This window comes from Dendronephthya gigantea, unplaced genomic scaffold, assembly GCF_004324835.1.
Source record: "Dendronephthya gigantea isolate DGI-Jeju-01 unplaced genomic scaffold, DenGig_1.0 000070F, whole genome shotgun sequence".
Taxonomy (NCBI): Eukaryota; Metazoa; Cnidaria; class Anthozoa; order Malacalcyonacea; family Nephtheidae; genus Dendronephthya; species Dendronephthya gigantea.
The window spans coordinates 179,214-200,521 of record NW_021163080.1 but is presented as its reverse complement, the minus strand read 5'-3'; the positions used below and the strand labels follow the sequence as shown (position 1 = coordinate 200,521).

The window sequence follows — 21,308 nt, the reverse complement described above, 5'->3', positions numbered from 1 at the left end:
ATTAAGCAGCGATGACTCCGAAGAACCATATGATGATGTGTTAAAGAAAGGTATAAATTTAGTCATAAATTATCTCTGTGTTGCTTTTCGGCCGCCCATACAGTTCTCTTTGGAAGACTCTCGTGAAGCTCGAAAGGCATTATAGTGGATGAATAATCGACATTTTATCTATAGATAAAATATATAAAAAACATAATTATGCATTTTTATAAAGTGGCCGTATTGTAATGGAACATCTTGAATTGGCAAAATAACTATAGAATTAATGACCTGCGCATATGACTTGTTTTTTGAGCAATTTCGCAGTTTAGCCCATTGATGGGTTTGTTGGCTTAAGGTGGCTCGATACAGTATATTTAGTTGCGCTCTTGCGCGTGTAAAAATTAATAGCCTCGCGATATTTGTCTACTTTTATTTTCGAACGCACTGCCAAACATAAACATAAATGCTACAAGAATCCGAACAATCAGAACAGCATGCGCGACGCGTGTTGTTTCACGTGATGGGTGTTTTGGACCCCGCGCGTGTAATTACACATGTTATTAAAAAAATCCATTTTTGGCTAAAAAAGCGCGCTATATCTCGTTATTTCGTATGGTGACCTATGCTGAAATTTTGCATGCTGTATTGTACCCATATCTCCCATAATACCAAAAATGAAAAAATACAATAATGGCAAAAAAAATGATCGAAAAAAATGTCATTTTTGCATTTTTCAAAGATGTGGCATTATAGGATTTTTTTTATATTTTGCTAATTGTTAGTTTTTCTTCCAAGTAAAATAATGCGCGAAAAAAAATTGGGGGTCACCGTGTTTCTTTTCCAACTATCCGAGGCAATTGGTCATTTTGGAGTGAATTTTGCACACGTATGTCGCCATAGCAACGGACAATCTGTCACTAAAACTAATACGATTCAAAAGTGGAGACATCAAAATATATAAAAACCCCAATATCTCTGGAGTAAATAAAAAAATTGCGTTGTTTGAACGTGTCAAAGTTATGAACAATGGAATTTTTTAAAACTGTATCGAGCCACCTAAACTGTAGAAATTGTAAACACGATTATTTATAAACACGTCGTGGCTTGAATCCGTTTGCTTTTTAGCTGAATTTTGTATTTGAATGGAAATTTGACTCGCGTATAATACAACGTTACTTATTGAAGTATTATTTAATTTCAGTTGAAAACGACATTTATGTGAAACCTATAGATGAAAGCGTACTGGAAAAAGTAGGTACGTGAAATCAAATAGACAATTAGCCTTTTTCAGGACAAAGATGCCATTTGGGGGGGTACCAAATCGTGAGCGAAGACGGCGGCTCCATGTCTTCAATTTTAGGTTGGATTTATTCTTCAAATAGACTATATTGATTCTAAAGAAGTGTTTTTTATGGTCTGGTTAAAATCAAATTTTCCAAAATGCTGCCTTTTGAAATTATTATACAAAACTTTATTGAAACGATTAATGAACTTCAAAACGTCTATATAGTAAACTACATTACGAGGGAAGTTTTGCCTTCTTTCTGCTGCACGGCAAATAAATGTATAAAATCATATGCTTTTTGTTATATCACTTACAATGAATGACTAATTCGAAAACTTGAAATCATGTAATCTTGAGAATTACCAAGGGGGATGAGCCCCCCGTAAGCTCTCTTTTAATACATCCATGTTCAAACAGCTCATTGAAGAAAATAGAAGATAGACTACCAAAAGATTGCGTATATTCGTCATCGCGAGAAAGGCTAATTATATATGTAACTAACTGGTCGTATAATTGTAAATATCTGCGTTTTTAGTCGGCATGCTTGTAATGAGTAATTATTTTAGAGTGAAGGTGACTGGTGAGTCTAGTTTTATAGGAAACCAGGTAATCCCAAAACAGTACCTGTGTCATTTTTAAAAGACGTTTTTATACCAACTTTCCGCTAAATTATGTTATACCGTAAACGTGAATGATTTGCGTAAGTAATGCTCGCATGTGAGGGAAAGAGTTGTTGCATGACATGAGATGTACACCGTTATCAATGTCCCTTCGTTATATATTCCAAACAAAGAAAACAAAGGTAATGATAACAGTATTTGTTTATTGATTTTTGATTATTGATTTTTACTACAGCTGTATATATAGACGAATGAATTAAAATATTACAACTGATATACAATGCGTAGATAATCCCCAACAATAAGAAAATACAACTCACGATCTTGTTCTGCATTAGAGCTAATCTGCACTATATCTAATAAGGTGACGCATATAAAATAAGTTAAAACCTTTCCACGCTTACGAAACCCGTCTTGTAATTCAAAAAATTCGTATCAACAGAGCGTCTGACTCAATTTTTTGCCCAGAACTATCACTAAAGAGGTGCAAGTGGTTGTATGTTCTCTTATGTCCATTTTCGCCTTTTAATAGAAATTCTTGATGCTGAGAATGAAACAGAAGTGAAAAAGAAAGGTAAATGAATTGATATCATTTCCTCACAACATTGCAATAAAACTTATTTTGATTTCAAATTTCGACACTTCATATAATTTATAGGTAATTGTATATGTCGTGCAATTTTCGTGAAAGACGAATATACACGATCGTCAGTTTTTTTATAAATCTTAGATATCCGAATCTACATTATATAGGGTGTATAAAAAAAACACAACCACATCCATATTTTAGTGTAAGTGATTTAAGTGATTTAAGTGATGTAGTGTTTTAGGATAATATTGGGTGAAGTGTATAGGTTTATAGGATAATAATTCGTGGATTCTGGACGTAGAATTACTATCACAATGAAAACTTTCACAATGCCATGTTGACAGGTGCTGAATGTAACGAAACTAAGATCGCTCGCACAATTGAGAATTCTGCCGTTCTAAACTCAGTCCAAGCGGAGGGAAACTCGAATTTCGGAAAGAGCGAAAGATTGGATGAAACGTTAGATGACTATTGCAAAGCAAAAAGTGAATCAGAAAAGAAAAAAATGATGAAGATTATCCACAAACGATTGAACTCACTCAGTGCCAACTTCAACAATAACTGTAATATATATCTAGCAGAGTCGAAGCTGCGAGCTTTCTTGCTTCTAAATAACGACACACTCATAAATGATGGAATTAACCTTTATGCATCATTGCTGACTGTTATGGTGCAAAACTCGTTACAACTCATTAACGAGAGATCGTTAAAAAGCCTTTTGGCTAGATTAGAGAGGATTGTGGAACCCTCTAGTTTTTCGGGCATGTCTCGCGTACGTCGAGACATAGAAACCGTAATCAGTTTGCTTTCCGCCGTTACTAAAAAGCTAAAAGACAACAAGATAAGAAACGTAATGAAGCTAATTACGAAAATCAAAGAAGACCCCAGCAAAGAATCTTTGGATAGAAATCTAAAAAAGTACTTGGAGAGCAAATGTTGGATGCAGCATTATCTGGTGTTATCTTCGCTCAAGATGCAGGTAAATTTAGGTGAACTATATTATTCGTGTACGCTGATTACTACTAATCTTTCTTGAGAAGAAGTGGGGGGAGCGAATGTCTGTACAACATGCCATATCAAAATTGAAGATATATAGGAAAGTTCAACTTATTGGCTCATTTGTTTGCATCTCACAGGCCAATCAGAATTTGAATGCCTAAACTTTATGTAAAACGATAAATCATGTTCTTTTTACCGAGAGTGGTCAATATTTATGCATTCTGATTGGGTTACTGAAAATGTAAACAAATTTGCTGATTGGTCTAAAACGAAATTCCTCCAGGTTATGCCTATTCGCATGCACCTGCTGATCTGAGAATAGCAAGACACGGCAGAAGCGCAACAAAACAAAGCTAGCATATCTTAGATATTACGTATCGTTTTTACTAAAAATTGATATCGAACAGTGGCGTAGGAACACGATAATTGGAAGGCCATGACATATATTGTAAACAGACTTGTAAAGACAATCGATTTGAAAAGAAATTGAGTCTTGCACAACATGAATATATGAATATGTGCCCCTACCCCCAATTATCGTGCTTCCCACGTCACTGATAGCGAATCCTTCTATACCGTAAAATATCCTAGAAGGTATCGAAAGTCGAAAAGTGCATTGGAAAAGATCTAGCATTGGAAACGTCCCAATTATAACAGAACGTGCATGAGTTACTTCCCCAACAAATTTCGAGATCGAGCCGATCTCATGCACCACAAATAAAAATTCGATTAGACTCTAAAGATTAGACTGGGAAGATTCACAACTTGCTGTCGAAAGATGGGGTAAGCTGAACAACCCTTTAATAGCATTTATAGTTCTCCTGTGGTTATAATTTTCTACTCCATAAACATTTTTGCAAATTCAAAGGAGCATAGGCAATCCAGCTTAGAATATTAATTCCGAAATATGAATATTCGTTTTTTTTTAAGGTTCTGGGTCAGATTGATGAAGATCTCCTGGCAGCCTTCATGCAGGTTATTGATTGGTTATCAGCTAGTCTAAGTAAGATGGATCCAAGTTATCGATGGAAATTCATCGTTACTGTTGTTGACAGTCTTGCTCAAATAGCAAGAGAAGTTCCAGGTTGGTGAAATGTTCAGTTTTGCATGAAGAAAGCGCCATGACGTTAGTATACAGAAACATTTTTTACGGGCGAGCACATTAATTTCACACTCAAATAAGGCCCTTACGACACATCTTATTAATTTTATCAGTTTTAAGCGCTCTTTATTTTAAAACGTATATAGTCACCATGTTTAGCGAAAATATAAATAGGGCTCAGGACAATTTTCGACATCAGGCAAATTCATTAGTTAGATAACATTTTTGAAGAGGTTTCTTGTTGCAGGAAAAATTATACCGCATATATTAATCAATGGTTTCATTAATTTCGGAATTTGTTTACAAAAATGACGCCATCATTGTTGTTATTGTATTAATGCAGTTTTAGATTTTATCATGCACATAGCGATCACATCGAGTGCAACTAACCCAAATAATTATCATGCACATTGTGGTCACATCGAGCCCAAATAATACTTTCACCCATGTATATATCTTTTGAAAAATCATTAAAGTGTGATAGATTGTACATAAATTAGGTTTTTTGGACTTGTTTTCAACAGATCCCGCGCGTAAAAAAGCAATCGATTGTCTATCCAGTTTATATTTCGTTCTCCAAGAAAAGAAACTTCGTGTTTGTATCGGCCTATTTCGCAAACGCGCGCAAGTTTTAGTTTTCAGTCAAGACATGAACATTCGGAGTAATTTGTTAGAAGGGATTTTTAAAGACCTTGATACAGATACCGAAGAAATGTGTAGAGAGAGACTTGAACTCTGCAAGGATTTGCCACTTACTGCAATCGGAAGTAGACTTCACAGTGGAAACCATGCATGGATTTTTTCCGCGTATTCAAACAGTTTTGAGGTCATTGCAAAGTGCTACAAAGAGAAACGGAATGAACTTCTTGAGAAGAATCTGGGCTCCCAACTAAGTTATTGCGAGTACGAATGCAAATGTTTAAACCAGTTGCGTCATACAAACATCATACGGCTTATTGATTTTGACGAGCGTGTCAAGTGTGTGCTGTTGGAGCCTGTCTCAATTGGAAATCTGCTGAACTACCTAAGGAATCGCCGATCCGATGCACTTGGGCCTACGTTGACGGAGCTGTTGTGGATTGCTGTGAACATTGCAGATGCGTTAAAATATTTAGAACAAAAGGGCATCTTTCATCTGGCAGTGCAGGCGGGAAATGTTCTTCTCCATGAAAGAAATATTGCAAAGTTAACAGGGTTTCAGTTCAGTCGAACAAAGGAACAGATAAAGGAATCTGGGGTGAGAAAAGCCATCGAAAAAAGGCATTTTAAATGGATGGATCCACAAGCACTTCGATTTGAATCTCTTCATCCGAAGACTGTGTCATGGAGTTTTGGGGTCTTTCTTTATGAATTGCTGACCTTGGGTTGCGTTCCATACAACAACCATGGGTCATGTTCAGAACGAGGGGATTTCGAAAGGAAGCCTTTCACCTCGCTCAAGGCAAGAATTTTTGTAAGTATACAGCTGATTCAATGAAGCTTGTGCACTTGCAAAACATTTCACTATAATTTATCAACGGTGAGCGCGCAAGGTATAATAAATGTATGCTCAAATATCCTCTTAAATTGCATGTGTGCCCGAAAATAGGAAAAAATCCGGCCTTGCATGAGAACAGAATAACAACAACCAATCGAAACTCACACAGTTTAATACCCACATAACATCCGATTATTATACGTATATAATTGAAAATTTATAAAGATTACCGATTATTTTTGTTTGTTTATTTTGATTATTTTTAATGTGATCGATGTCCTTTATAATGATGAACTACCTACTAACTTTGATAAAATCAGTTTGCATTTTACAGGTTATACGAGGAGGAAAACCAGGCAAAGAAACTTGTATCCCCAAAGACATATACTCGATCATAAATGAGAACTGTTTCCAAAAGAATTATTCTTCTCGAGCATCGCCACAAGAACTTGAAGGTCTTCTACACAGTCAAATAAGTACGTCTACTATTGTTTGAACCCAGTATACGCCGCAACAGTCCCAACCCACTGATTTTGCTTAAATTCCTCATAAACTGGTTTCCTATTAAACTGGTTACACCCGTTATCTTGTTTCGGCGCACACATATACTCATAGCTAACCTGTCTCTTAATATCAAAAGTTGCTTGAAATAAACTTTTCTAAAATTGTCCATGTTAGCTCGATAAAGTCAGTTTTCAATTTCAACTTTGATTTTTATAGATAATTCAAAGGCATCCGATAAAATTAGTGCTCCCCCAGAGCTAATACTAAACAAAGAAGACTTGAATCCAGAAAATTACAACCCAGGGGTAACTATACGGATTTGGTTTTGTTATACAGTCAGAACTACTGAAATCACCTATGTTGTTAAAATTTAAATGACTTGTTCGCGAATTCAGTTTGCTCGTGGGGATTAATACAACGTATAGTATGCTAAATAGGCCTACATTTGCTAGAGAATTAAGGACATGTCGAAGGTCATGATGCTAGCTTAAGTTGTAAAATATGTGTTGTTATGTTAAATATATATTGTAATCTACGCGGCATAAACAGAAGTCTCACGGTTATCCATATTTGTAAAACGAATAAAAGAAGTCAAACATTTATTTATACACTTGTGCATGGGTCCAAACAGGGTGCTTAGGCATTCAAACTCCAGCTATTACATTGTTATGTGTGATTTCAATGGTTTTGGTTTTTATTGGGACACCCTGTACAGTATACCCAAAAATTACTTTTATTACCAATACGCTTTACAAATATGGATGATAAACAATTATTGGATGAGGTTTTTGTGCGGCATGACCTTCGACATGTCCTTAATTTTCTAAGCGAGCAAAAATTCAAAGTCATTCAAATTTTAACAATAGATTTCAACAGTTTTGGTATTTTTGGGACACCCTGTATATTTATTGTTATATTTTCTGTTTTGAAAAAAATATTGAAAATTTATAGTAAACAGATCTTTTGCATGCGGTATAAGAATTTTCATTGGGGTGAATGCGGTGAGATTTTGCATTTAATTGCTACGCTTTATTCCAATTCTACAAAGTATAAGATTTGACTCTACTTGTGTTTTTCAATTTTGCACGTCAATGCAGGTTAAGAATCGCATCTAGAGTAACTTGCCATATTTATGTTTCCTAATTTAATAGATCGACGATGACGATGATTTCCCCTTTGCCCATCTGGATGTTTTAGGTAGTATAGCGAGGTTGTTTTTTATATTTGACGGGACTTAAGGCCAACACAGGCCGGACGCGATTTAGCAACGCGGCGCGATTTTTCAAAGTATTTGATTTTCCAAAAGCAAATAAATTTTCAACTATCATAATAATCTTGTAGATTACTTAACGATAATACATCTTGACTGCTCTGGTGGATTCCAAATTTTGCCTCCAGAAATTAATTTATATGCCTCTGAAAACTGAAAATTCGCGTCGCGTTGCCGCTTCGTGTCCAGTCTGTGACGCATGAGTTGTGTTTAATCAACATGCATGTAAAATTCATCATGTCACCAAATAATTTGATTTCGAAGAACTTATTCCCTTCTCAGCCATGTCAAGTCAAACTGCTTTTTCTCTCAATTGAACTCTAAAAGCATGCGTTTAGCTGGAATTTTGCAAAATAACATGAAAGACCAAATCTCTTGCTGTCGTTAAATATTGATGAATTTTACATTCGGTTTGTGTTTTAGCTTTTTGGCATTCTAAGACGCCTTTCAGCTGTGCGAATGCATTTTTATGCCCGGTGAAGGTAAATTATTTGCCTTTTCATATTTCAGAACACGTTTGGAATAAAGAATATCTTGATCACGAATTTGCAAATGAGGTAACATTTCAGTCGACAAAGCAATGTGCTTCCTTTATCAGCATGCAGTTCCTGGATATTCCGATCAGTCTGCATTACACTGATAAATTCCTTATCACAACTTCGCCTAAATAGTTTAAACCGCGGACCTAAATAAACGCATCTCCACTAACATTCTTTCAGGAAGGGTACACCAACGCAGATCCTTTTCAATGCGAACCAGTTTTGTGTGTAATAAAACGCCAACAGGAGGTAAATATACCCAAAAATCAAGATAGTGTCAACTTCAAGGTAACAATAAGAACATCCTAGTAGTTATTGAGACAAAAAATACTGTGAATTGTTCTTATATATCTCCTATTTATTTTTATTTTGTCCGTTTTTTATGGTATAGTCATTGTATCCGCATGTGAGTGGCATCGATTGTGCAAATATTTAAATCACACGAGCTAGACCTCTTTGGGAATTTTCTCATTGAAGCGGTGACTAAATTTGAGCCAACTGAAGGCTATAATTAGAGTTCAAGATGAATTTCAAATTATATTTTTGTGTAAGGGATATCTTTAAAGTGTAGAAGAATTGATGGACGACTTATGCTCAATGGCGGATGTTAAAACACGATGTTAATGTTATACCTTTTTCCGCATTCATCGGTTTCATGCGACGTAATATCATATCAGTCAAACATTTGCGGGTGACTATATACCTCTTAAATCGCCAATTAAAATGCTTAGTGAGACCCACCAATAGGCCTGGGTATAAGTGCGATGTATAACTTTTATTTTATAAATTCCATTTTAGGGTAAGGAATGCGAAGAAATTTGCGTGCTTGAATACATGGAATTTAAGGATATAAAATTGGTTGAAAAATTACAAACTCTGAACTGTCCAGAACTTATCAAAGTTATTGCAGTCAATCCTTACGGTCCACACACATTAGAAATGGTTAGTAATTAAACGTATACATGCATGTTTCTTTATAAACGGCAGAAAATAATCCGGTTAAGGAGGCTCACCTGCCTCACCATGCAATAACATCACCCCAGTCCCCAGTCTGCAAATAGCAGTTTTTAAGTATTAAAATACTCAGTTGAAAAAACACAAGTCGAAGAATACGGACGTAATGAATGCAGATGAAATAGGAAAACAAACATTTTCTCACCGATATTTAACACAATGTTTAACAAGTCACCAACATTTTACGCCTGCTGCGGGAAAGCGTAGTTTTTCTCGCTAAAGACAGGTTTTCATACAGAGTAATTCGTCCTAATTCACTATTCCTGTATTGAAACTCTACGTTTTAGATTTCCGAAAGTTTCCCGCAGGGTAACATTCTTGATGCGATGCTTCAACGTCCTGAACTTCGTCTATATTATAAATTGTACATTTATCAAGCTGCAGCAGCCGTTTCCTATCTCCACCAACAAGGAATCGTGCACCGAAATTTGAAAGTCGAAAACTATCTGTTGGCGAATGATCAAAGCGTAGGTTTATCATACGGTTATTCGGGTTATATCTTATTATATGATTGAACGTTTAATCAAACGTGTAACTTCTACGAAATATACTTATTTCGATTCTAATTAGATCAAACTGGGTTGCCTTGGGATGTCTATGGAGGAAGTGGATCCGAATGCTTTATATTTTGAAACAATTGAAAAGACAAAGATAATTACAGATGCTCGAAGGTATATATTCTGACTTTGCAGTGATGGTTACTTTTGTAGCTGATATGTTTTGGTCGTCGACTGAAAAACATTGATGCATGTAATAATCTTATCATAACCGAGTGTGAAGTGAAGAGACAATTTTAGAGCTAAAGGGTTTTCCGGTTAAATCGAAGACTTTTCATTAATATAAACAATATCGATATTATAAACACCTCCTTTTAAGTATTTACAAAACATGCATGACTTCCCAGCTAGTAAGGAGTGCTTGGAATTTTCGTTTAGGGACGCACCAGAAGTTTTAAATTACGGTTTTTACTCACAAAAAAGCGATGTTTGGTCTTTTGGAGTTGTTGTATGGGAATTTGTGAGTGTCGCAAACAGTTCAGGTACGAAGAGGCAAGATGTTCTTCCATACAGCCATGTATCGGATAATGAGGTACATTAATTGAACATTATAAATTTTATGAAAAGCGAAATTTGTTTATTATAGTTACATGTGTTTGGAATACCACAAAAATGTTCCAAAATAGTATCGATGTCTATAATATCGATCTTTACAACTGGGCTCAACTGAAAATGGGCCCTGAATAATTTACTTAGTTATTATTTGCGCTTCAGACTAATTTCTTACCTCGGTGATAAAAAGGACATTTTCTGAAAGAGCTTACTAAAATTAGTATAAAACTGCCAAGTTTGGCTGCGAATTGTTGTAAATTACGGAAAATATATATATATATATATATAGCCATGTGAATTTCGCAGCCAAACTTTGCATTTTGACTAATTTAAATAAGATCTTTCTTAGCTGTGCCTGCATGTGATGATTAATTTTTTTCTAGTTACTTCGATCAATAATTATATACTCTAAAGCGCAAGACGTCCATTAAGTTCGGTGATCATGCAGTCTGTTGAAAGGACTATGCCCTTCCCTCTGGAAAATGATCTAAGAACGGCTTTTGCTATTATTTACCATACAAAAATAATTTAAAAATTAACATCAACTGTTATTATAAAGGTATTAGCCTTGGTGATGGAACAAAACATGCTTCAAAACCCAGATCGCGGTTCTCAATTTTTGTACAATGTCTATAAAAGATGTTGTAACTGGTATGCCAGCGATCGCCCGAAAGCGTCAACTGTTCATACGATACTAAGGAAAAGGTACATTAGCTACATACGGTTACCTTTCATAATGTATTCGTACCTTTTTAAAATATTGTTGTAGACATGGCTCTCTTACAAATTGGGTAAAGGATTAGAAAAAGAGAAACACAATGGTTGAAATGGCTACATTCACCTCATATGATGGCCTATAGTTCACATTTAAATCCTGGTTACTTGTTATCTGTTTATATGAGTGTGTAGCCTAATCTCAGTTACATGTTTTGCTTATAGAAATTACCATTTAATACCTCAACCCGCACTTAAACAACCTGTAAGGTAACCACGATCCTTGCCATCAAGGTATGTACATAACGATTTTTATACCGTAAGGTATTTAATCTGATAAATTAACTATGACTGAATTTAGCTTTCACTATGTTTTACATTTAGAAATTACCATTTAATGCACGAGCTTTCCCCTAAACCACTTGTAAGGTCCTGGTCAGTACCATCAAGGTAAATACATAACATTTATTAAAAGAGAAAATCTTGTTTACAACGGGAGTACTATACAAATCATAAAATAATGAGCGTTGCCTTTTAGTAAGGTAATGTTTAGGGCAATGATGCCGGAAACATTCATAAAAGTTAGTGGCGTAGAAGACGTATTTCCATTTGATTTGTAAGTGCGCGAGTTTATTAGATGAGCAAAATATGTTTTCATTTACAGGATGGACCTTATTCCTATTTCATATAGCCATGATGGTCACCTTCAGATATTGGAGGAACTTCTAAAAAGGTACACGCGTGTTGAATTTAACTGAAGAAAATTTTCATCAACCATACTGATGCAAATCAAGCTTTGCTTACAATCTTAACTCATGCCATTCAATTCCTATCACATCATTTACTGTATAACTATCTACCACTTACATCAAGATCCAAATAAGTCCCTAGTCAATATTTCCATCAGTTTTAGTAGAAATTAGTCATTAGATTGAACGGAACATCCCTCGATTTTCTGATAGATCAAGCATGCATCGTATTTACTCTCAAAGTCAAAGCTTAATTGATTATATTAATCATATACTATAATTAATACATGAATTGTTTTACAAGATATAGACAACGCAGATTATTTATCTCAGGAGAGCCTTAATAATATTTCATATTACAGCAATGATGGTTACTCTGATGAAAACATGTACGAAACCTACAGGTATGATACAAGTAGGGATAACTGGATTAGGATAAACAGATATAGGAATTACTCAGACCGAGTCCGCGGTGATTTCAGGAGCGAACATGAGATGAATATAAATATTATACCTCAAATTCAAATTGTTTAATCAAAAAATATTACATGTACCATGTGAGGAGAAATTTTTCGCTGTATCGCATTTCAGTCCCCTACTTCCGAGCTAGGGGTTTGAAATTTATCACACCGTGATATTAGATTTATCTCACGCGACGTCTCGCGAGGACTACACGCACCCACTGAAAATAATAGCTGGAATAGTGTTGCTGTTTGTTTGAAGTCAAGAAATTAACGATTGTGACGAGAAAATTAACCGTATTCTCCACGAAAGACATACAGAAAACACAAAAGTGAAACATTTGTACTGTATGTTTGCCTCTTCTAAGAGCTCAAATACTTTTTCGGTATAATAATTACATCATTTATAGACCCTCCGCCATAACTTCGGGAAATATTTCGCCGAATCCTCCGAGCGAAGGGTTCATAAATGATAACGAGAAACTGCGATTAGGGGAATTCAACAATCAAGTCAACCATGCAATAATGTGCAAAACAAAAAAAAAATTTCGCCAATTCTGTCGATTCAGTCGGCTCTAGATCTGCGAGTTTTTTTCCCTAAAATAGTCAGAAGCATCTATAAATGTGATTTATTTAGTAAGAGGTTAATTTTGTCTCCATGCACCCAAATACCGTTATTTATCTGTTGGCTTTCAATCAATGTATAAATACCAGAAATTAATATACAATGATTAATAATTGTATGTTTGTAGCATTGCATCTACGAATACGGATGAGCATATGACGTGGTAAGCAAGAAAAGCATTTAAAGTGTTTTTACATAAATTTAATGTAAAAATATTATTAAACTTCAGGGGGAAAGTAGAACAACATTCTGGTCAGTCGCATCGTAACGCAAAGAGGTAAGTGCGTAGCTATATATCTAAGAAATTCTTTATAAAATTATAGCGTTCTCATTTTTTCGATATTCTTTCTTTCATATTTTTGTCCTTATCACAAATGACGTCATACCGTGTATCGACAAGAGAACAGACAACGGTTAAATGTTATCTATATTTGTTAAAGAAATTATATTGCCACAATTATGAGATAAAATTGCCGAAATTTGATTTACAGTTTGTTCTCCACACTTTTTCCCTCGAGTACAATATAGTCCCAGGGAAAGCCATTTTGAAGCCATCAGTAAAATTACGAAATATAGCTAAATTGAATAAGAAATATCTTCTGTAGCCTGTAAGTTGAGTAATTCAGAAAATGTCGCTTGTAGAGTGTTATTTATTTTATTCTTTTTTATTTAGTGGTCATTATTCGCTCGCATCAATATTTAACAAATTCAAGGTAATGACGACTCGATCACCGAGGAGATTAGCTTTGTAGAAAATGAATGAGCTACCATCAGATACGATTTTGCTCAAGTATTAGAAACAATTCAATTTCTGGCCGACTCGTTTGTTATTGGGTAGCAAATATATATGGTCTGACAGACACACTAAAACTAATGATAATTAATTAATTTGCCGAAATCTATCAATTTCATAACGTTATTATATTGAATTGATTTTTTAACATATTTACTTTTTTGTGTAATTTATTTCTTTTTAATTTATATTTGTATAATTTATTCTATATATAGAAATATTCTTCAGAAAAGTCGATCAATCTAAAGCCAAGGTAGCTTCTTCGGAATGGATAGTACTAAAATGCTCATGCATTCATTTCAATTTTTTCCTCAATATTAACGACTGAACAAATTAAACATTTGTTGCATAATAAACCTCCGAATACAGCATAGCAAAATGTTGCATATGGTAAAAATAATGTTCGCGAATGGAAAGCATTTTTCCACTTTTAATGCCTTTTGAATAGTGAATGGTGATATTAACTTTTTTGGGCAAATAAAGTTCGCGATTTTTCCATGAAAGGCAGTAATAAATTTCCTGTAATTTTTGTTACAGGTCTCCGTCGGACAAAAATCAAGAAATTGAACAGGAATTAGATGAAGACCACTATGTAAGTGAGAACTTTTGACAAATTATTTAATTGGGTTCTTCTGAATTTGAGTTCTTTCGTGAACCACTTTAAATAAACTTGCGCATAAAATCATGGAGCCAAAGTTGCAGCATTCCTAGCAAAATTTGTTATCGCTGAATCCATCAAAATGTCATAAGATTACACGGTTCCCTGAAACAGATCAATTTCAATTTATAACAATCAAATTCAATTGATAGCTTCTCGTTAATCATGCGATTTGGTACAATGTTACCTCTATTAATTACACATCTCCAAGACGACTAAGTCTGCTAGTTGTCTTTGAATCGATAATAAATATGTCGATTGACAATATAAGCCAATAAAAACTGTGTGAGGAATAGAGGTGAATATGTTTGCTTTTTCAGCAAACAAAATTCACCTAAAAATAGTACAATTTGAAATTGGGTGTATTAGCAAAGAAATATGCATGTAGAAAGATTGTCTGGCCTAAACTAAACTTTCTTTACTAGTGCATGTTTACTGCTGTTTAAGTTAATGCATGCTTCAATCTTCTATTCTGATTGGTTGACGCGCGGTCCGTAAAAACCATAACCGTGGTCCGAATATTCAGCCATATAATAAACAGATTATTGACCTCGCTTGTTCGGTCTGTACTGTGAAATATCAGACCGAGGTTTTTTGCATGGACCCCGCTCCTTCGTCGCTCAATCCATACTAAATAGCCTCGGTCTGATATTTCACTGTACACACCTCACGCTCGGTCAATAGTCTGTTCAGTATTATACGGGAATACATTTATACTTTTTGACATGTTTGATACTTCTTTACAGGAGATTATTGAAGAGCTGAAAAGCCCTGGAGTCCTTAAAAAATCTTTGAAAAGGTAAGTTTTTTCTTTTTTTCAGTCTACTTCGAGGAAAAGCGAAACGACATTGGCGAATATATTATATGTAGTCTTCTACAGCTATTCAAAAACAATTAAACCAGCAATTTCTAAGAGTGACAATGCATTTATCCTGACGTTTCTAATATATGCATTTGTACATCGAAAATCAAAATAACAGTTTAAAATACGAACTGATTCTCATTACACCACAAGAATGGTGCCGTACCCCGGATGTAATAGCGCCGTACCCCGGATGTAGTGGCGTATGAGTTCTACGAGTGTTTTAGTTCTCAGTAAAATACCCCTATAATAAATATAATAAAGTCCACACAGACAAACTGAAATAAATACTGCGTACTTTCCTGCCTTGATCAAATTAGTCCGTCTAAGGTGTAAGCTTCACAAATTATTCGCAGCCTCGACGATGGCATAGCGCTGTTTTTTTTGTTTTTGCTATTGTGTTTTGTCATTTTCTGAAAGTTGATATAAAACAATTGAAAGCAACTAGTTACAAATCTCTCGCTTTCTTTCTAATATAGAAGCCAAAGAGAAGAAATGAACAAAGATGATGTAAGTGCACGAGAAACCTAATAGACTTCTTCGGTAATTAGCTAACGTCGCGGTTTTCAATTATTAGAACTTCTTTAAATGAAATGTATTTCACGATTTTAACTCGCAGATTATGCTTTGACTATAAAAGAAGCAAAACATCCTTATTAAACTTATTCATTAATTTCTTTAGCTACTTTCACGCATAAAATTAATGTGGGGTTTAGAAAAATAAGTTTTTAAAATCTAACAGTGTCGAATTATGTGTAGCATCTTTCCACATGGTAGTGAGGGTAAAATTTCATTTAATTGAGGTTATTCTAAACGCTAAAGTTGTGACGCAACTTACGTGAAGGGTCTATTGATGTGCACCGTTCTTCTGTTCATGCATGCATGTGACATCAAATGACTTTCATTTTTAAAATGGTAATGTAAAATTTGGTAAGAAAGACCACACCGAAACTGCTAGAGTTGCGAGTTTGTTTGTAAAATGTTTTAGAATGCGAAAAATGGGACCTGGCGAAGTTTGCAAATTTTGTTTAATTATTGTACTGTGCGCAGAAATGATTATATTGTTGGCAGTTTCAGCAGAAAATCAGAACAATGGTACCCAGGCCATGCGCCATGCAGTGTGTCTAATTCTCCACGTTTATTTATAGCACGACCATCATGTACATAGCTATACTGACTTACAACTTTTTCACTAATTTCTGATTATGAATAACAAGGATATATATTCTCGTGTTACAAGATTTTTTGCTTTATTCACAGCCGGATACACCGCCGCCAGTTCCTCCAAGGTAAATAAATGCATAACGAAGTCAATACTAGACAAATTTCGATTTTCTTACCTTGCAATCGGTTTATTTGTTTAAATTCTCATTTATAGAGCTGGTAAAGGAAATTAGATCTATATAGTCAGTCCGTATGATGACTTTTGTCATTATGAAGCTAAAAAGATTTATTTTGCCTGCTAATTATTATTTGGAATAATTACTGAACTGTCTTTTGAGAATTTAAGCATGTGTATTTGTTATCACTGTTGCTTCTATTTTTCATACACGACCAACAGTCCAACACTAGCGTCCCCTATACACTGATTATCTTATCACTAATATTAATTTCTTTTATAGGAAATCAACATTTTATGTAAACATAAAATATGATGATGTAAGTATTTTTGGCAAATTTTACGTATTACTCATTCGCCTTTGTCTCACTGAATATACAGGGCCGCGTAGTGGCCGAGGGGTGTTGGGTGTGACACCCCTAATAATTTAGATAACAGTATGTAATTAGAGAGTATATGAATAACTACTGTTGCCAGAGACGTACCAGGCGGGAAGCGTATTCGGAAAATAAATATATCAAAGCCCAACATATACATAGTGCTTTTAGTAAAGCCATAAAAGACAATTTCAATAATTTGAAAATATATAAATATATTTTATACCGACGTTTCGTCTTAACTTAAGAATACGTCTATAGAGTTTAAGACTATAACTAGAGTATAACTATTGAAATTGATCATGATCAGGCAATTATTAAACTTTAGAATTTCCACCATCTTGCTTTCATTAGAGTTTTTATTCCACTTGAGTGGTAGTAACCTATTATATATACACAGTTCTGCGGTCTGCTAAAGACAATATCATACTCTGTTTCTCTAGGAAACGGCACCCTCATTTCAACCAAGGTACAGTGTAATCAACAGTTTAACGTAACGTAATGAAAATGTGTGTGGTATTGAAATTTGAATGATATTGTCTCGAAAACCGCAATTAAAACGATTATATATATATATATATATATATTAATATATATATATATATATATATATATATATAAAATATATAAACGATTATATATATATATATATATATATATATATATATATATATATATATATATATATATATATATAATATTTATACACCCATTTCCAAAAACGTTGGCCGCAGATAGATATACAGGGTGTCTCAAAAAAAACGCAACCACTTAAATATGCAAGAATATTTATATTGTTCGGGTTTGCACCATAGTTCAGCTAAAATGACTTTTAGCATTTTAAATGAAGGATTATGAGCCATTTTCAATGCCCAGAGGTGCTTATCTATTGCGCTTTAGAGCTGTATTAATGTCTTGCATATTTAAGTGGTTGCGTTTTTTTTTGAGACACCCTGTATAGATAGATACTCCAGATCTAATTAGAATTGCATATGTGGTGTAATATTATAGAAATTCCATGCAAATGTAATCATATGCAATTCTAATTAGACTTCAAGTATCTATCTATCTATCTATCTATCTGCAGCCAACGTTTTTGCAAATGGGTGTATATATATATATATATATATATATATATATATATATATATATATATATATATATATATATATATATATATATATATATATATATATATATATATATATATGGCGCGAATATAAATATCAAAATAAATAAATCAATATCAAAATCAAATATCAAAAATCTCAATGTTTTATGCAGAGCCTCGTTTACATTAAACTAAATTTATTGGCACGACACGGCTAAAATTGGTACGTATACCAGTGCCCAGTTTTAATTATCAGTGTTACCAAGACAAAGGCCAAGCACGGCAGAAATTAGTAAAAATTTGATTTATTATACAAGCTCGCGTAACACTATACTCCATATAGATACGACGTTGGTTCTGACTCACTCCCTTGAAGTAACTGGTTAATGCCAACCGTGCAATGTTGTTTTTAGATCAGGAACAACTTTGAAAAAATGGCGGATATTTGCATTTTTCAGGTCTTTTCACTTGTTTATTCACGATTTCTTTGAATCTTCAGGAAATTCCCGCCAAATAAAGCCGCTTATGTGAACGAAATCTATGAGACTAAAGATTGTTCAGACGATAATCATTATGATAATACATGTGAGGTACCTGATGCGGAGGAGATGAGTGACGACGTAACTGGAGATATGAAAAACGATAAGATAATGTAAGTGCCACACAGCAGAACATTAAGTCTGGTTTTCATATGTCGTAATTCATCGACCAAGTTCTATACGATCTATTGTCGGTGATCAATGAAATAAATAGTTTTCTTCGATAGACAACGGATTTTATGTATCAATGGCCATGGACAATAGCCATCGCCGACCGGCTTGAAAACCGGACAGGCTTAACTAATTTTAGTACTTTCTTCTGTGATCACCTGAAGTACCTTGAAAGAAAGAATGTTGCGAAAAGGAAAACAAAAGAATGATCACCAAAAATTTACCTTGTTCTAAGTCATTTAAATTAATTTAGGAATATGACGATGAAATTTATTTGCGTGTTCCTTATTAATTTTATGGTTATTTTTGTGCTTTTAGAGACAAATGCACACATGAATACTCCGAAGTGTTCAAGTGTGACGATGGAGAGAAATATGAGACGAACGAGGAACATGCTGTCCAGAAAATGATAAGCGACAACTTTGCAAGAAGTGTGTTGTCACGATTTTATTCCCAAGAATGGTAAATTTCCTTTTCTAAGTTTTTCTCATCAATAAAATAATTCCTAGTTTATTATCTTTGTTATAAAAATTACTTAATAATGGTAGCCCCACGGCGTAAATGCTGCTTTTCAAATGGGTCCACTTTCGTGAATCAATGCTCAAATTTTATTACACAGAACTTCGATAGAATAACTGAATAGAGTTTTAAAATCTTGCAAGTTCAAATCCTGATTTTAAAATTCTTTCGTTGGCCAATATATATCCGTATAACTTCTTCAAACTTTGATCGCACATGCAGCAAAAACGATATTTAGACATAGTGTAATTCACTACCTAATTTTTTTAGTTTATTTTTTTATTTCAAGGCCGGAGGAGGACTTTGATGGTGATGTATACGAGGAAACAAATACATGTGGAAATAAAAGCAGGTAAACAACATGAATTTGAATGGATTACATGCGTAGTCGTTTCCGGTCTGTAGATAATTTTGTACTGTAGCTTTTAACAAAGATTATATAAAAGGAGTAGTATATCTCTGCATCAAAAATTACTCAGAAAATGTTTATCGAAATGTAAATTTGTCCTAACCCACAAATGCAAAAACGAAGCATCGAAGTCTTCAAATTTACCTACGTAGGGAGCAACCGCATGAGTTACAAGAACCTCAAGGAAAAGTTGAAGAAAAACTAGATGAGAAAGTTACTTCGGAAAACGATTCTTATTTAGAGGAGATGAGATTTGGTAACTCAGATTCTTCGGCAGGTCATTTAACCAATGATGCCATCGATGACAGTGATATTGCTCTAAATATTGGTAACAAAGGTCATGTTAAAAATGTACTGTCATTGTTTTCTAAAAACTCGTAAAATTTACTTGAATATTGATCGATAATCCTACCGTTTTGGGAAGGTTTTTTAATGCTACAAGATGGCTTACTCAGCATATATAAGACCACATACTAAGCACTGCTCATGTAAGATCTAGCTAGAACAATCAATAATTCATGATCAGTGTTTCAAGTGATTTTACATTTTAAAAGGCTAATCATGCATACCCCATTCATGTATTTAACATTAAGAAGCAAAACACTCTCAATTTATCGAAAGGTCGGGCATTATTTCAAGCCAATAAAACTACATCGACGTATGACAAGAACATGACTTGTTACAATTTCCCAGGTGGTATTCTTGTCATATGCATGCCATGTAGTTTTATTTGCTTAATTAATGCACAAATCCTGAATTATGTCAAAGTTTGAGTAAATGTAAATTTGCGTAAATCTGAGTACTGAAATCAGCACAGACTAGATTGATTGTAAAATTGTATACTTTATTAAATGCGGTTTATGAGACCACAATGGAACTGAAGGAAATGCATGTAATCACGATGTAGTCTATCAATAGCACATTGTTTTCATAGAGCCATATAATCCGCATCATCTAACTGTAAAAACCGTCGAGGTACCGGCTTTGCAATTAAAGATTTGCACGGGCCAAAAAAGAACTTAGCAAAAATGGTTTCAACCTTGCCACCGTTTAAAGTTGTTTTTAGTTCAATTTAAGTGCTTTCGCTTGTGAATAAAAACCGGCGTTGTTTCGTTAGTGTACTGAATTTCAGAAAAATTTTCTGAAATTAAATTTTTAATCTGGAATTATCATGGAACTATACACAAAATTGACTCGTAAAATCGATTGAAAGGGATTGTAAAAGGTGGCTTCGGACAGAAAAACTTTGATTTTAATGGATGGTAAAACATCTACGATTTTTGAAGCTTTTTTAGAATGTTGTATCTTAAAGTGCCTATATCACTCGTGGGATCTTTATGCATTTGAAAAGAACGTAAAAAGTTAGTAATATATTTAAAAAGTTTTTTTGATTTAGTGCGATAATTTCGAAGATACAAGCCTCTAAACTACCTGCGGTTCCTGAGACCCAACCTCCCGGGTTTAAACACGGCTATTCAATTTGAAACTGCC

The 21,308-nt window shown here is 34.2% G+C and overlaps 1 protein-coding gene across 3 annotated transcripts; it reads left to right on the top strand.

The window, feature by feature from the left end:
• Window positions 1-13: 13 nt before the first annotated feature.
• On the top strand, window positions 14-20,364 carry LOC114531348 (tyrosine-protein kinase JAK3-like). 3 transcript variants are annotated; one of them, XM_028552982.1, is made up of 18 exons: window positions 14-50; window positions 1,184-1,237; window positions 2,420-2,461; window positions 3,303-3,455; window positions 4,406-4,559; window positions 5,102-6,030; window positions 6,389-6,530; window positions 6,775-6,863; window positions 7,710-7,755; window positions 8,339-8,385; window positions 8,548-8,616; window positions 9,166-9,309; window positions 9,669-9,848; window positions 9,952-10,052; window positions 10,317-10,470; window positions 11,050-11,195; window positions 11,430-11,498; window positions 11,589-11,655. In XM_028552982.1, the coding sequence occupies exons 4-17, from the start codon at window positions 3,330-3,332 to the stop codon at window positions 11,476-11,478; spliced, it is 2,376 nt and encodes a 791-aa protein (XP_028408783.1). In that variant the 5' UTR covers window positions 14-50; window positions 1,184-1,237; window positions 2,420-2,461; window positions 3,303-3,329; the 3' UTR covers window positions 11,479-11,498; window positions 11,589-11,655. The 3 variants fall into 3 exon arrangements, with proteins under 3 accessions (XP_028408783.1, XP_028408782.1, XP_028408784.1); XM_028552983.1 differs by lacking the exons at window positions 14-50; window positions 1,184-1,237; window positions 2,420-2,461; ... (11 more) ...; window positions 10,317-10,470; window positions 11,050-11,195 and adding exons at window positions 11,869-11,937; window positions 12,316-12,357; window positions 13,167-13,202; ... (11 more) ...; window positions 19,698-19,760; window positions 19,970-20,364 and having other exon boundaries at window positions 11,428-11,498; window positions 11,589-11,654; XM_028552981.1 differs by lacking the exons at window positions 14-50; window positions 1,184-1,237; window positions 2,420-2,461 and having other exon boundaries at window positions 2,912-3,455.
• Window positions 20,365-21,308: the final 944 nt, after the last annotated feature.